The following is a 12,278-nucleotide window of genomic DNA, read 5'->3' on the forward strand; positions in this document are numbered from 1 at the left end:
CTCTGCTGTGATCTCCAATGTCTTTCTTGTTGACCAGCGACTGAAGCCAAAAACATCAGGATGTAAAGTGATACTGAAGCACAATCATGATGAAGTTAAAACAAAAAAATGCATCAATTAAAATGCATCAACTTCATCAATTATGCCAAGTAATAGCATCAGGCCTACTAAAAAGCACTTCAATATTCTATAGAAACTTCCTGTAGCCTGTGTATTGTGCCTGACTGCAACTCTCACTTTCATTATCAATCATTTTTAATCATATATGTCGTTAGGACAATCTCTCTCCAGCAACTGCAGACATATTTTCCCATTTTCTACAACACAAAAATATTACACAACACAGAAATCAATCATGTTATATTGTTTATTAATGCAAAAATAGCATCACCACTGGAAATTCTAATAAATCAATTTCATATCAAGTAGGTCAGTCTGTAAATTAAGTAAAGCCTGAATTGATTGATAAAAAAAACAATGTTTAATTTTTCTTGTATCGCAGCTCCTCCAGGCTGCAGGAATGAGTCAGTCATTCCTCCTCTGCGTCAATGGACTCTGACGGCCCTGCAGCCTGCAGCTCAGCCTCATACTGCTTCTTCAGTCCCTTCAGATACATACGCAGGCTGTCGGGGTCCAGTCTGGAGTTCCTGGCAGCCTGCAGGAGGCGGGTGGCCAGGTGGTACACAGCTCTCTGCCTCTGAGTTTCTGGATCTCTCTGATGTTTGGCCTGGAAGAACAAAACACACGCTACGGTTAATATCAGTGCTATCTGTCCTCGGAGGCACGACATTTCACTCTGTTTGGGTTTTGTCCTGTCTTTGCGTGAATTAAAATGTGTTTTCTTGTGCATGAGAAGTGGAAAGTGTTGTAAAAATCACAGGTGAATGTTGGGACATTAGGACAGAAAGTCGCAAACTGATAATTACAAACCGTACTAAAAGCTGCTGGCTAACTTTACAGGCAATGGCCCTGGCCTCTTGGATTATACTTGAAGGGATGGTCGTCATTTCTGCTGCTCTCAGACCTGGAAGAGCGAAACCAAGCTCTGTCACCCACTTTCACTTTCATTTTATCAGAAATGTTCAAGGATTCAAGGTCTTGTGTTGATCACAAACACAGTTATACATGGACTAACGTGCAGTGAAATGTGTTGTGCACCTGTTCCACACCGAAACAATAAGAAGATAAATAAGAATAAGGAATAAAACACACAAGAAATAAAAATACACATATGAATGTATAAAGAGAGAGAGAGAGCTAGAAATAGCAGAAATAAATAAATCAAATGTTCAAACAGTGCAAAAAGGGAATAAAACAAAGAAAATAATGATAAGATGATGTACATGTATATATACAAGGTGAAAAAGTGCAGTAACCGGTTGGATTGTTACTGAGTCTATTGTTTCTGTTTCTGTTGTTGGAACTTGCTGATCCTGTACCATAGTGCCTTTCTTCAGAGCATCCTCGGTTCAGCAGGTACGTGTACACGACTCTCTCAGCGCCGGTGTCACCGCTGCGTGTGTGCTGAACCTCCATGTGCTGGTTCTCCACGTTCGGATAGAGAGACTCAAGCTGGCACAGTTCAAGAAAGTGCGTGGCAAACAGAGTGAACGCCTGCAGTGAAACAGGACAAGCCTTAAAGATTAAAGCACCAGTGATTCCTGTATTTATTCTCCTGCTCCACTATTGACCCAACAGGTGTAATTACAACACATTGTGCAAGTTAAATGACTAATATCCAACATAGGAATCTGATTTATCTGGTTTGTAATTTAGAGACAGGAGCGGCACTGCAGAGCTGTCGGGAGTGCATGTTCTACCTTTAGGCTAAGGAGGAACTCACACACTGAGTGACAGATCCCAATGCCCTCCTCAGCGCTGGTTCCACGCCCCAGCTCGTCTATGATGATCAGGGACCTGTCGCTTGCATTGTGGATTATGTACGAAATCTTTGGGGGAAGAAACATACAGTCAGTTACAGATCAATGATTAACTATGAATGTAAAAAGAAGACTCACCTCCTTCATTTCCAACATGAAGGTGGAAGAGTTCGTTTCAAAATCATCATCCACTCCAATTCTGGTGAAAATCTGATCGGCCACACGGATGGAAGCGTACTCGGCGGGAACAAAAGAGCCTGGAATGACAAGGCAGGGGCTTTCCTCAAAAATCAAGCGGAATCAATGCGTGGCACTGTGCGGCTTTGTTTTGAACATTCACACCAGACCAGAAGATTCGCTGCTGACCTATCTGAGCCATGATTTGACACAGCGCCACCTGTTTGAGGTAGGTGGATTTGCCGCTCATGTTGGGTCCTGTTATGACTACAAAGTTGCTGCCCTCGGAGATGTAGCTATTGTTCGACACCGGCTGCTGTCCAGCCATCCGCTCCAGAATGGGGTGGCGACCCTGCTTGATGGCCAACGTGTCTGTAAACTCTGGGCGCACTGGCAGACAAAACAGATAAAAACCCCTTTGTTAGTACTTTGACTACATAACATAGTGTTCTGTGTAAAAGCAATAAAATACGTTTATAGCGTGATGCCAAATGATTGAGTAATTGTCATTGCTGTGTCCATTTTCTACAACTAATTCAGCACATGATGTCTTCTACGTAATTCAACGTGTGCATACATAATTGTTGGGCGGTTGACAGGTACGTCACTATATTACAGAGACAGATTTCTGAGAAAGGTGTGTGCAGTGGTTAAGGGCAGTTAGCTCCTCTGCTGGGGAGATTTGTCTCGGTAAATACAGCACACCAGTGCACACTTATGTAAGAAGGGTAATCTGAGTACAAGCTGGCTGGGATAGAAGGGGGCAGGCAGTCAGCACGTGTCTACGGAGAGACAGTTTCAGACAGCTGAGGGCCAGCGCTCACCACCCACCACGTGGCTGATCGGGCTGGTGCTGCCCACGACCCACAGAAAAAAGAACTGAGGCCAGCAGAGCTGCCAGCTCAGTGGAGCCGTTTCTGGCTGTCATGTGTGACGGTGGCTGGGAGCTGCCTTGTGTGCACACAGCACTCCCTCAGACAACAGATTACACTTCTCCCAGGTTGATAGTCTGACAGACTTGAGATCAGAAATCAGCCGTGATTGGTACTCACCGTAGTCTGAGATGGTGCACGCATTGGCCAGTGACAGCAGCATGTCCAACATGGATACAGCATCAGAGAGCTTATAAAGGCAGTGAATGTGCTCGTGGATGGTGCTGAGTAGTTGACATGTCACCCTGCATAGAGACAGGTAAGATGATGCAGAGGCAAAGCACCAAGCAAAGTTACATCTAGCAAACAGTGCCCTCTAGTGGACACACAGGAGGCCTAAATTAATTTATCTACATCAGCTGTCAGGAAGATGAAAACTTGAATAGAAATGTGCAAACTGCTTTTGATGAATGAGTTGAATAATTAGATGTCAAGGTCTTTGTCAACTTAAAGAAAATATTGTGTGAGAGCAGCAGTGTCTCTCTGAACGATGTTTCTGGAGCAACAAACTCAAATATGTGCTTTGAAAGTTAACAGGCTCCAGATTTTAAGACGTCTGCATAATTACATTTATCTGTGGAGGGAGAATAAAACTACATCAATAACCACATAGAAACGCATCGAATCACCAACTCAGTTCATCAAGGAGTCCTGTCTTTAGTAAACAAGTACATAACTGTGTCTGTTTGTAAATCACAAGATCATCCTCACACATAGGACATGTGGAAGATCTCCCTCAGGGCCTCGTCACAGCGGCCGTTCATCTTCATCAGGTCTGCGGTGGTGAAGCCGTAGTTGTTCCTTTGTTTGGTTACCTGAGGAGGCAGATGTCGAAACGAGTTTTCTGTTCATTTACTGTCACCTTTAGTGTCCCAATGAGGGCAATTAAGCTTTCTTCCACAACAGATGATGCTGAGTTGTCCTGTATTCTGCTCCTAATGAGTCGGTCTGTTTTCACTGTTACACCTGTTTTCAGTGGGCCTCACCTTGATGAATTCTGAGGGGAGTTTCCCTTCAGGTAACACCACTCCTTCTAGCTTCACCTGGATAAAGAAACCTCGAGCTGTGCTGAAGCTAGTACGCAACGGCAAGCCGTATTTCTCCCCCAACTGGTTGACAAGCCCTGTGTAGCACAATGACAAGCAATTTGCCTTTAGGGGTGAATACTGTGCACTAAACACTACGAGATATTTCCTAAACATCTCGAACAAACACCTGCGATGTCATCCACTATCTCAGTGTACGCTCTACGGGCAATGTCGAGAAACTCGTTGATGTTGGGGCGCACAGCGTAACACTTCTGGGTGCGCATGTTCAGGCTCCCCTTCAGGTACGTGGTGTCGTGATTTATCACTGTCTTGATCTGCTCCAGGATCATGTCGAACCTGAGGTGGACACAAATGCACACAAATGCATAGGTTTGTAGACAGCACACAGCCGTACATGTGTTCAGCTGATACAGGCACAGGGCTCAGTACCTGTTATCTTCCAGTGTGGTGCTGTACGCCTTGAGCAGAGCCGTGTTGCAGTTCTTCAATGCAATCTGTCCAAAAAGTGCAATGATTTACTATTTGCTTTACAACTAAGCAGCAATTAGTGCAATGCTTTTCAATTGTTTTGAACTTATTTCACCCTTAAACGTGGCACCAGGTCCAGCGTGTGTTTCAGCTGAATGACGTGTGTAATCTTTGCTTCAGCAACTTGAACCTATAGAAATAAAATAACAGCACTGAAATGAGCATGGAAAGGCAGAACAATGTCCCCCGAGTGTGTTTTAAAACACACAAACGTGAATTCAATTTATATTAAAAAATTCCATCAAAATGAATGAATCTTGTAAAGGCGTGAAAGTCGTGTACGCACTGTTTCCTGCTTTGGGATTTGGACAAGAACCGACAGCAGCTGGTCAATGTCGAGGAAGTGACCGATGGCTGAAGAGGGCAAGAGAACAAATAGTCACACACTGTGTCATGCTCTCATCTTCAGCATGCAAAAGCTGTCTTGTACTTGTTTCCAACCATTCTTCAGGCCAAAGAACAGCTCCTCGTCCTGCAGCAGCTCTTGTATGGAGTCCAAGCGTATGTTGATGGTGTCCACATCAACCAGAGGCTCCAGAATATTGGAGCGCAACCTTCTGGCACCACCGGGTGTCTTAGTGTGGTTCAGTACCCCTAAAAGAGTATGCTCACTTCTATATGAAGGAAAGTAAAGAGAGAGGCAGACTGAGTGGATCTATGACAGAACAAGACACGATGCTTTTGTCATTGCTTCCTGTCTTACCTGTGGTCTCTATTATTGACCACCAGCTCCAAGTTAGTGGCAGACGCTGAGTCAATCATCGCTGTCTGTTCGCTCCCTTTAAAGCTCACTTTAAGAGACTTGGCAGCGTAGACAGAGTTCTGGAGGAACTCCAAGTATTTCAGCAAAGCGGCTGCAGCTGCTAGGCAATAATACCTACACAAATCATGACATCCGATAATGAAAAAAGTACAGTTCTCCAGAGTATCTGTTTTTATACATCATTGTACTCAGAGGCGTACTTAGCTTGCACTTCCATGAGGACGGTGCCAAATTCTGGGGCACACAGCTGCTGAATGTACTCCAGCCCTTTCCTCTCATTAAAATACTTGCGCTGGATTGCAGTGAAAGCCACACACTGACAAAGAGCACGATAAAATCCAATTATTACCTCACACTAACACGTTTATAGGTGGGACATACCAGCACAGTTCACAGCGGTGCTAACCACAAGCGAGAGCGAGTGAATGAATGAACCTGAGTAAGCTGCTCTCTGCGTTTTAAGTGGCTATTTGTTTGGAAGCATTGTGTGTTTTGCTCATAAAACCTATTCCGTGATCGTACCGGGAAATTCTCAGTGATGAGTTTGAAGAGTTTTGTCCCTTTTCCCTTCTCACTGGCTGTGTCCGGCATCAGTATCTCCACGGGAACCAAGATGTGAATCTTGGTTATGACCTTTAAGAGAGCAATATATGACTGATTCAGAAATGTCCTGGATTGCACAGTCTCTTCTGAGTGCTGAGTAATTATCGTTGGCCAGTAGGACACGGATGGGTTACCTTGGCATACGTCCCCGTGTCTGCAAACTGAGAGAGTACAAGCTCTGGGCATTTCAGATTGACACTGGCCATGCCGATCTCACCCCTGGCCAAACCACGACCTTCAACCACTGCCACAATTACAGAGGCACTGGCGGTTGTGGATCCAGATGAGCAACTTGTGCCTGAAAAATAAATCAAAGTGAACGAGGAACATCTTACTTAACAGATGATATATTTAGGGTTAAAGCACCACCGGTCATGTTAACTATGTGCAGGCTGTTGACCTGTGGCCCCAGCAGACCCTGGGGTCCTTCGGAGACCCGGTGTTCCTCCACGGCTGCGGAAAGAGGCGCTGTCCGAAGTGGACACGAGGAGCGATGAAGCTGTCCTCCCTATCCTGAAGCTGCTGTGACTCGGACCTACTGTATATCAAGGCAAAATATAATAAGAGAAGTCATTATTACAATGGTAAGACCCTGCAGAGGGACTAAATGTATTGTTCAGGCCCTGTTGGTCCATGATCCACTACCCAAACAAATTCAGAGATTTGATTTTTTGTGGTCTTTACCAGCAGTGTGGTAAGGACAGTTTTCCATTTTACAGTCTCACAGCAGGATACTTGCAGCTGTGTTATTATTGTGTGTAAGGACGCTTGCCCTATAACTACATACAGAACATGGCCTCCCTCCTCATTAAACTAACAAAGAATGCACACAGCCAGCAAGCACTGTCAGCACATTTCCTTTTTTATTGTAAGTTGATTTTTCTGTGTATCTTGCCAGCAGCGCAGTCAGCTGATTGTTAATTATTTATTTGGTGTTTTGTAAAATAAAATTTGATGGGTGAACTTTTTACCCCCTCGCTAAGAAACAAACCTCTAACTCCTGCACTGTTTAAAGGATCAGTCACCAATATTACATTAAAGAAGACAAGTATTTTCAAGGGCCAGCTTTACGTAATGATTATAGCTTTGTAAATCATCGCAGATAAGACTAATTCCAAGGCAAATTGTTTGAGTACCACTGGTTTTATCGGCCCTGCACTCCCTGGGATATAAATGTGTAACTGGATAAATGCTGCGTAAACACCGATGTGGCTGTTTCATTATCACAATACTGCTGATGCTTCATTTTAATCTCTGGAAGTTAATCAGCATTTTAAGTCTTGTTTAAAGTGGCATAAAACTGTAATATTTACTCGAGTTAATCCACAGCAGAGGCACTACATCTGAAAGTGCTTGAATGAAGAAGAACATTTCTATCCAATAATATATCTCTTCTCATTTTTTTTTAAAAACACTGAGCCCCTTTTGTTTTTTTTAATCCATTTAAAATTAGCATTAAAAAAAACAGAGAGAGTAGGATGACCTAACTTAGCCTGGAGCTGTGTCTCACTATTTCTATTAATTTTGCTCTGAAATAACTTGAAAACGGGGGCAATTATTAGGTTAAAATCTAAAGACTGAGCGGCTGGGCCCTGAATGTGTCAGGATCATAGATTTCTTGTGGTCAGGATGCTAACAGCGCTTCTGGTCTTTAACATCAGTTTCCACTAATAAAGGTTGCTAGTGTTAGCTTAAGCTGCTCCGGGTATCCAAACATCACCTGAGGCTATTCTCGGTAGATCGTGACTGGAGCTCGAACTGCCCTCATTTAAACTTTGCAGGGAGGATGAAGCTGAAGCGGGACCATATGAGGTAGTTTCGTTGTTCTGTCCGCTTCTGTCCACCGACCACAACCCCCACGTCTGCCCGCACTCTGAGGCGTCACCGGCGGACACCTCCTCCGTGCTGCTGCTAAACATTTTAAAACCTCGCAAAGGCAGCATAATGCGCAAAAAGTACCAAAACAATTTCTACATCTGCAAAATTCCCTTCCTATAATTTTATAAAGGCCTAAAGTCGTCTGTGTCAAACGTAATTAGGCCGCTCAGGTAGCTAGCAATAACTACTGAACAAATGCGCGAGCTTACGCGCTCCCTGCGTTAGCATCGAGCATCTGCGCATGTCAGGTATTTGATTAACCAATTATCGTTGAGATAACTTTATTTACAATCAGGAAAACAGAGCAGCTTGTTGATTGACTCATTTATTGATTGACTGTTTGGGCCTCCAACACTAACTGTATATGTGGTGGATTTACATTGTAAAAATTAAACTTGGAAAAAATGAAAGTTTGTAAACTCCCCAAACTGGATTATCCAAAATGTCTCTGCCTTCTTTTACCTGTTCTGTGTCCTGTCATACAATAAATCCATGAATCCAAATCAACTCATATAATGCAGTTTTTCACCTTCCAAAAAGTGTTTGCCGGCCCTACATTGCCACTGAAATGCTAATTATGTAGCAAAATTAGTGATGCACGATATTAACATTTCTGGCCGATACTGATGTCCGATATTAAGATTTCTGATATCGCCGATAACCGACATTATCGATGTTGATATTTAATTCTTGTTCACACCAAAAAATGAGTATAAGTAAGCACCATGAGAAACTATTCACAAGAAGCCCATACCAAATGAAATGAAAAATACTTTTATCCTGAAGGGAAATTCAATTAGACCATTTAGACCATCAAATTAGACCACATAATTTTCTTCATTACATAACAAAAATAAAACATGTTTAAACATAATTTAACATATTTAAGTCCAGGACCATTAAGTAAAAACATCTGTGAAATAGCAACAATAACGAAGGCGCTAATGTTAGACAATCATCAGTTTTTTACATCAGCTAAAGTTGTTCATCAGACCAATACCAATACATGGGAAGGAACACTAATATTGGCAAATACGGATGTGGTTTTCAACAATTTGGAGATCAAACATAATGAGCCTCATGAGCTCACCTTAAAAAATGAAGCACTAAATGCCACTATATTATGATGTTAAGAAACCATTTAAAAAAAGATTTTGTAAATGAATTGGCTATAGTTATGTTGTGTTGGTATAAAAATAAAAGTCCAAAAATACATTAATTGCAACTGACTGTTTTAAAAATTCAACAGGTTTTCAGGGGAGTATAAGTAATGCACGACTTGGTTCATTACTTGTTTCTTAGCTTCACTTTCATCCGACAAAGAAACTGTCGTTTAACCCAGAGGCTGTTTCTGAAAAGAAGAGGAACTAACAGGAGTAAACAGGAACCGCAAATCTAAAGCAAAAAGGAAGCAGCGATCATGAAAGCACGCTTTTATAAGTGTTTTGATTCAAGTAATATTTTGAGGAATCATGTTTTATTCTGAGGGCTGTGGTTAGAACCGTTGCCTCGCAGCAAGAAGGTCGCTGGTTCGCATCCCAGTGAGGACACCCAGGATCTTTCTGCATGGAGTCTCCATCTTCTCCCCGTGCAGCGTTGGTTCTCCGGCTTCCTCCCACAGTCCAGAAACTTGGTTGTCTGTCTCTAAGTGTAGCCCTGTGATAGACTGGTTACCTGTCCAGGTGAACCTGCCTTCACCCTGAGTCAGCTGGGATAGACTCCAGCCCCCCACGACCCTAGTGAGGATTAAGCGGTGTATAGATAATGGATGGATGTTTTGTTCTCAAGACATCACAGTCGTAGCAGATTTAAACTCACAGTCATGACTTTATTTTAAAAATGACTGGGTAGAGGTTTGGTACATGTGAAGGTGGAGGCCTGCAGGAGCGTCTCTGTCAAAGGTGTTGTTGATTTCCTAAATTACAAACCTAACTCAGCCCAAAACACCACAGATGCCACTTTTTGATGTCAGTATTCAGTCAGTCTCTTCTCAAAGCTTTCCTATAGGTGAAGTCTTTTTTTTCTTTCTTTCTGATCTTATCTGCTTTCTTTTTTACATGTGGTTTTATTTCAAGTATAAATTTGAAATCTGACTGTGTTATCTTATCTTTCCCGTTTCTCACATTAATGTGAGATGATCCAACACACACAGTGTCTCACATTTTATATTGACTTTGCACTGAAATAACCTGAAATTTGGCAATAGGTTAAAATATAAAGTCTGAATCAAGTCCCAACAACACCACTGGTTTCTAGTCGCATTTTCCACAAAATAAAGTTTCTAATAATAAGAAGGAAAAACGATCAGCACATAGAGGATTGTGCAGGAGTTTATTGTTGTGCAGATGTGTCCACTCAATGAAACGAAGCGGGGCTTTTATTGTGAAAAACTTCCACTGAAAGTCCTCCGCTTCCGGCTGCTGAGTCCAACATGGCGGCCGATGCAGATGAGAGTCAATATTTTGTGAGAGAAATTGAGACAAACGACGGCTGTGTCTTGAGAGTGAAGCAGTGCTACTTGGGAGACGTGGGCTGCGTGGTCTGGGACGCAGCCATAGTTCTGGCCAAGTACCTGGAGACCGAACAGTTCCAGGATCCGTCCTCAGGACTGAACGTGTGGTCCGGCAGCACCGTGCTGGAGCTGGGAGCTGGGACAGGAGCGGTGGGTCTGATGGCTGCAACGCTGGGGTGAGATGAGTTCAGGGTCTGCATTGTGTTAGTCTGATGTTTAACTGTTAATACTGTGTCTGGTAGCGCTGCTGTTTCTGTGTAAAGGCATCATGCAGCCTTAAAAAAAACTGATCACCCAGTTTGTATTCATGCACAACTGCTTTTATCTGATCAGACATAAACAAATCTCTCTAGCAGTTATCCTCAGGCTATATGTCTCTACATCCTCTCTGTAACCTACATTATGAGCAGTCCAGTTGTTTATATCAGTTAAAGTGTCTTTAAAGGACCAACTCAACTCATATAATGAAGTTTTCCATTTAATAAAAAGTGATTGCAGCTCCTACTTTGTAAGTAAAATGTTATTAATGCTTCAAAAAGACTTGACTTAATCCATTATCTATACACCGCTTAATCCTCACTAGGGTCCTAGCTGACTCAGGGTGAAGGCAGGTTCACCTGGACAGGTAACCAGTCTATCACAGGGCTACACTTAGAGACAGACAACCAAGCTCACCACACTCACATTCACACCTACGGACAATTTACAATCACCAATTAACCTCAGCATGTTCCTGGACTGTGGGAGGAAGCCGGAGAACCTGGAGAGAACCCACGCTGCACGGGGAGAACATGGAGACTCCACACAGAAAGATCCCGGGTGTCCTCACCGGGACGCGAACCGGCGACCTTCTTGCTGCGAGGCAACGGTGCTAACCACCGCTCCACCTTGCAGCCCTCACAAAGAATACAATAGATAAAAAATATAAAAGTATGTGTATAAAGACAAATAAAAGTATGTGCAGCTGAAGTTCAAGTGGCACCTAAAGTGACTCAGTGTGACAGTATGTATATAATTATAATATAATAATAATCATTCCAGATGTCTGGCCTGATTACACTCCAAACTGCAAACATTTCTTTGGTCAGAAACATTCAGTTATAAAAAATGTGAAGGTTTCACTGAGACACACTTGCTGTCACCACAGAGATAAAGTTTCATGTGTTTGCATGATGTGACGGTTCGATGCAGATGGCTGCTCAGTCTGAGCTGCAAAGATTAATCAGGTAGTTACCAACCGTTAAATTTATTAGCAACTATTCTGGTAATGACTCAGTTGGTTTGAGTAATTTTTTAAGAGAGAAAAAAGTCTACATTCTCAGTTTGTAGCTTCTTCAATGTGAATATTTTCTGGTTTCCTTTCTCATGTATGATAGTAAACAGAATATCTTGTGAACAAAACAAGATATTTGTCATTTTGGGAAACACTGACTGACATTTTTATCCATTTCCAAACAACAACTAATCGATCACTCCAGGTGATAATTGTCAGATTAATCAACAACAACAATAATCGCTGGTTGCAGCCCAAGTAACAAGTAAAGACATTTTATAACTTTGCTATTACTATGGACATAAAGCTATGTTTTTGCACTTTATGACTGTTTGATCCAGATAAAAGCAGCTGATGTTGGACATAAACTGGATAATACAGCTTTAACCTGCACTTTTTGGCCCAACATCTGTTTGATTTACCAAAATGTATGAATACATATTTTCTCTTATCAATGTCTCCAGAGCACAAGTCACAGTGACGGACCTGGAGGATTTGCAGACCCTCCTGAAGGTGAACATCCAGGATAACAAGGCGCTAATCAGCAGTGGATCCATAACTGCCAAGGTACTGAAATGGTTTGTACTTATATTTCCTATTTTATATATTGCTGGAAGGGCTGCGTGGAATTGATGGAAAATGTTTTACAATAAAGTGTTTAATGTCAGTTAGTCATTATTAAT

The 12,278-nt window shown here is 42.4% G+C and overlaps 2 protein-coding genes across 3 annotated transcripts in view; one reads left to right on the forward strand and one right to left on the reverse strand.

The window, feature by feature from the left end:
* Positions 1 to 349: 349 nt before the first annotated feature.
* On the reverse strand, positions 350 to 7,851 carry msh4 (mutS homolog 4). 2 transcript variants are annotated; one of them, XM_008283419.1, is made up of 20 exons: positions 7,680 to 7,851; positions 6,333 to 6,440; positions 6,067 to 6,230; positions 5,852 to 5,962; positions 5,530 to 5,645; positions 5,270 to 5,443; positions 5,008 to 5,180; positions 4,853 to 4,920; positions 4,622 to 4,696; positions 4,468 to 4,532; positions 4,205 to 4,374; positions 3,976 to 4,112; positions 3,701 to 3,804; positions 3,110 to 3,234; positions 2,247 to 2,447; positions 2,019 to 2,137; positions 1,821 to 1,949; positions 1,440 to 1,614; positions 936 to 1,024; positions 350 to 727 (listed from the first exon to the last, which is right to left on the reverse strand). In XM_008283419.1, exons 1-20 carry the CDS (start codon positions 7,849 to 7,851, stop codon positions 530 to 532), a joined length of 2,673 nt encoding a protein of 890 aa, XP_008281641.1. In that variant the 3' UTR covers positions 350 to 529. The 2 variants fall into 2 exon arrangements, with proteins under 2 accessions (XP_008281641.1, XP_008281632.1); XM_008283410.1 differs by having other exon boundaries at positions 6,333 to 6,467; positions 7,653 to 7,851.
* Positions 7,852 to 10,219: 2,368 nt separating this feature from the next.
* Positions 10,220 to 12,278, forward strand: part of vcpkmt (valosin containing protein lysine (K) methyltransferase) — a 3,397-nt gene continuing 1,338 nt past the window's right edge. The window contains exons 1-2 of the mRNA XM_008283430.1: positions 10,220 to 10,498; positions 12,060 to 12,173. Coding sequence (XP_008281652.1) covers positions 10,242 to 10,498; positions 12,060 to 12,173 — 371 coding nt within the window. The 5' untranslated portion in view covers positions 10,220 to 10,241. The remainder of the gene's footprint in view (positions 10,499 to 12,059; positions 12,174 to 12,278) is intronic.

Source organism: Stegastes partitus, unplaced genomic scaffold, assembly GCF_000690725.1.
Source record: "Stegastes partitus isolate 25-593 unplaced genomic scaffold, Stegastes_partitus-1.0.2 Scaffold8, whole genome shotgun sequence".
Classification (NCBI taxonomy): domain Eukaryota; kingdom Metazoa; phylum Chordata; class Actinopteri; family Pomacentridae; genus Stegastes; species Stegastes partitus.

Coding starts and splice junctions, on each gene's coding strand:
- msh4 (XM_008283410.1), bottom strand. CDS start 7,851: ATGTTTAGCAGCAGCACGGAGGAGGTGTCCGCCGGTGACGCCTCAGAG. Junction 4,697..4,852: donor AAATCCCAAAGCAGGAAACA/GTGCGTACACGA, acceptor TTATTTCTATAG/GTTCAAGTTGCTGAAGCAAA. Junction 728..935: donor AAGTTAGCCAGCAGCTTTTA/GTACGGTTTGTA, acceptor TTGTTCTTCCAG/GCCAAACATCAGAGAGATCC.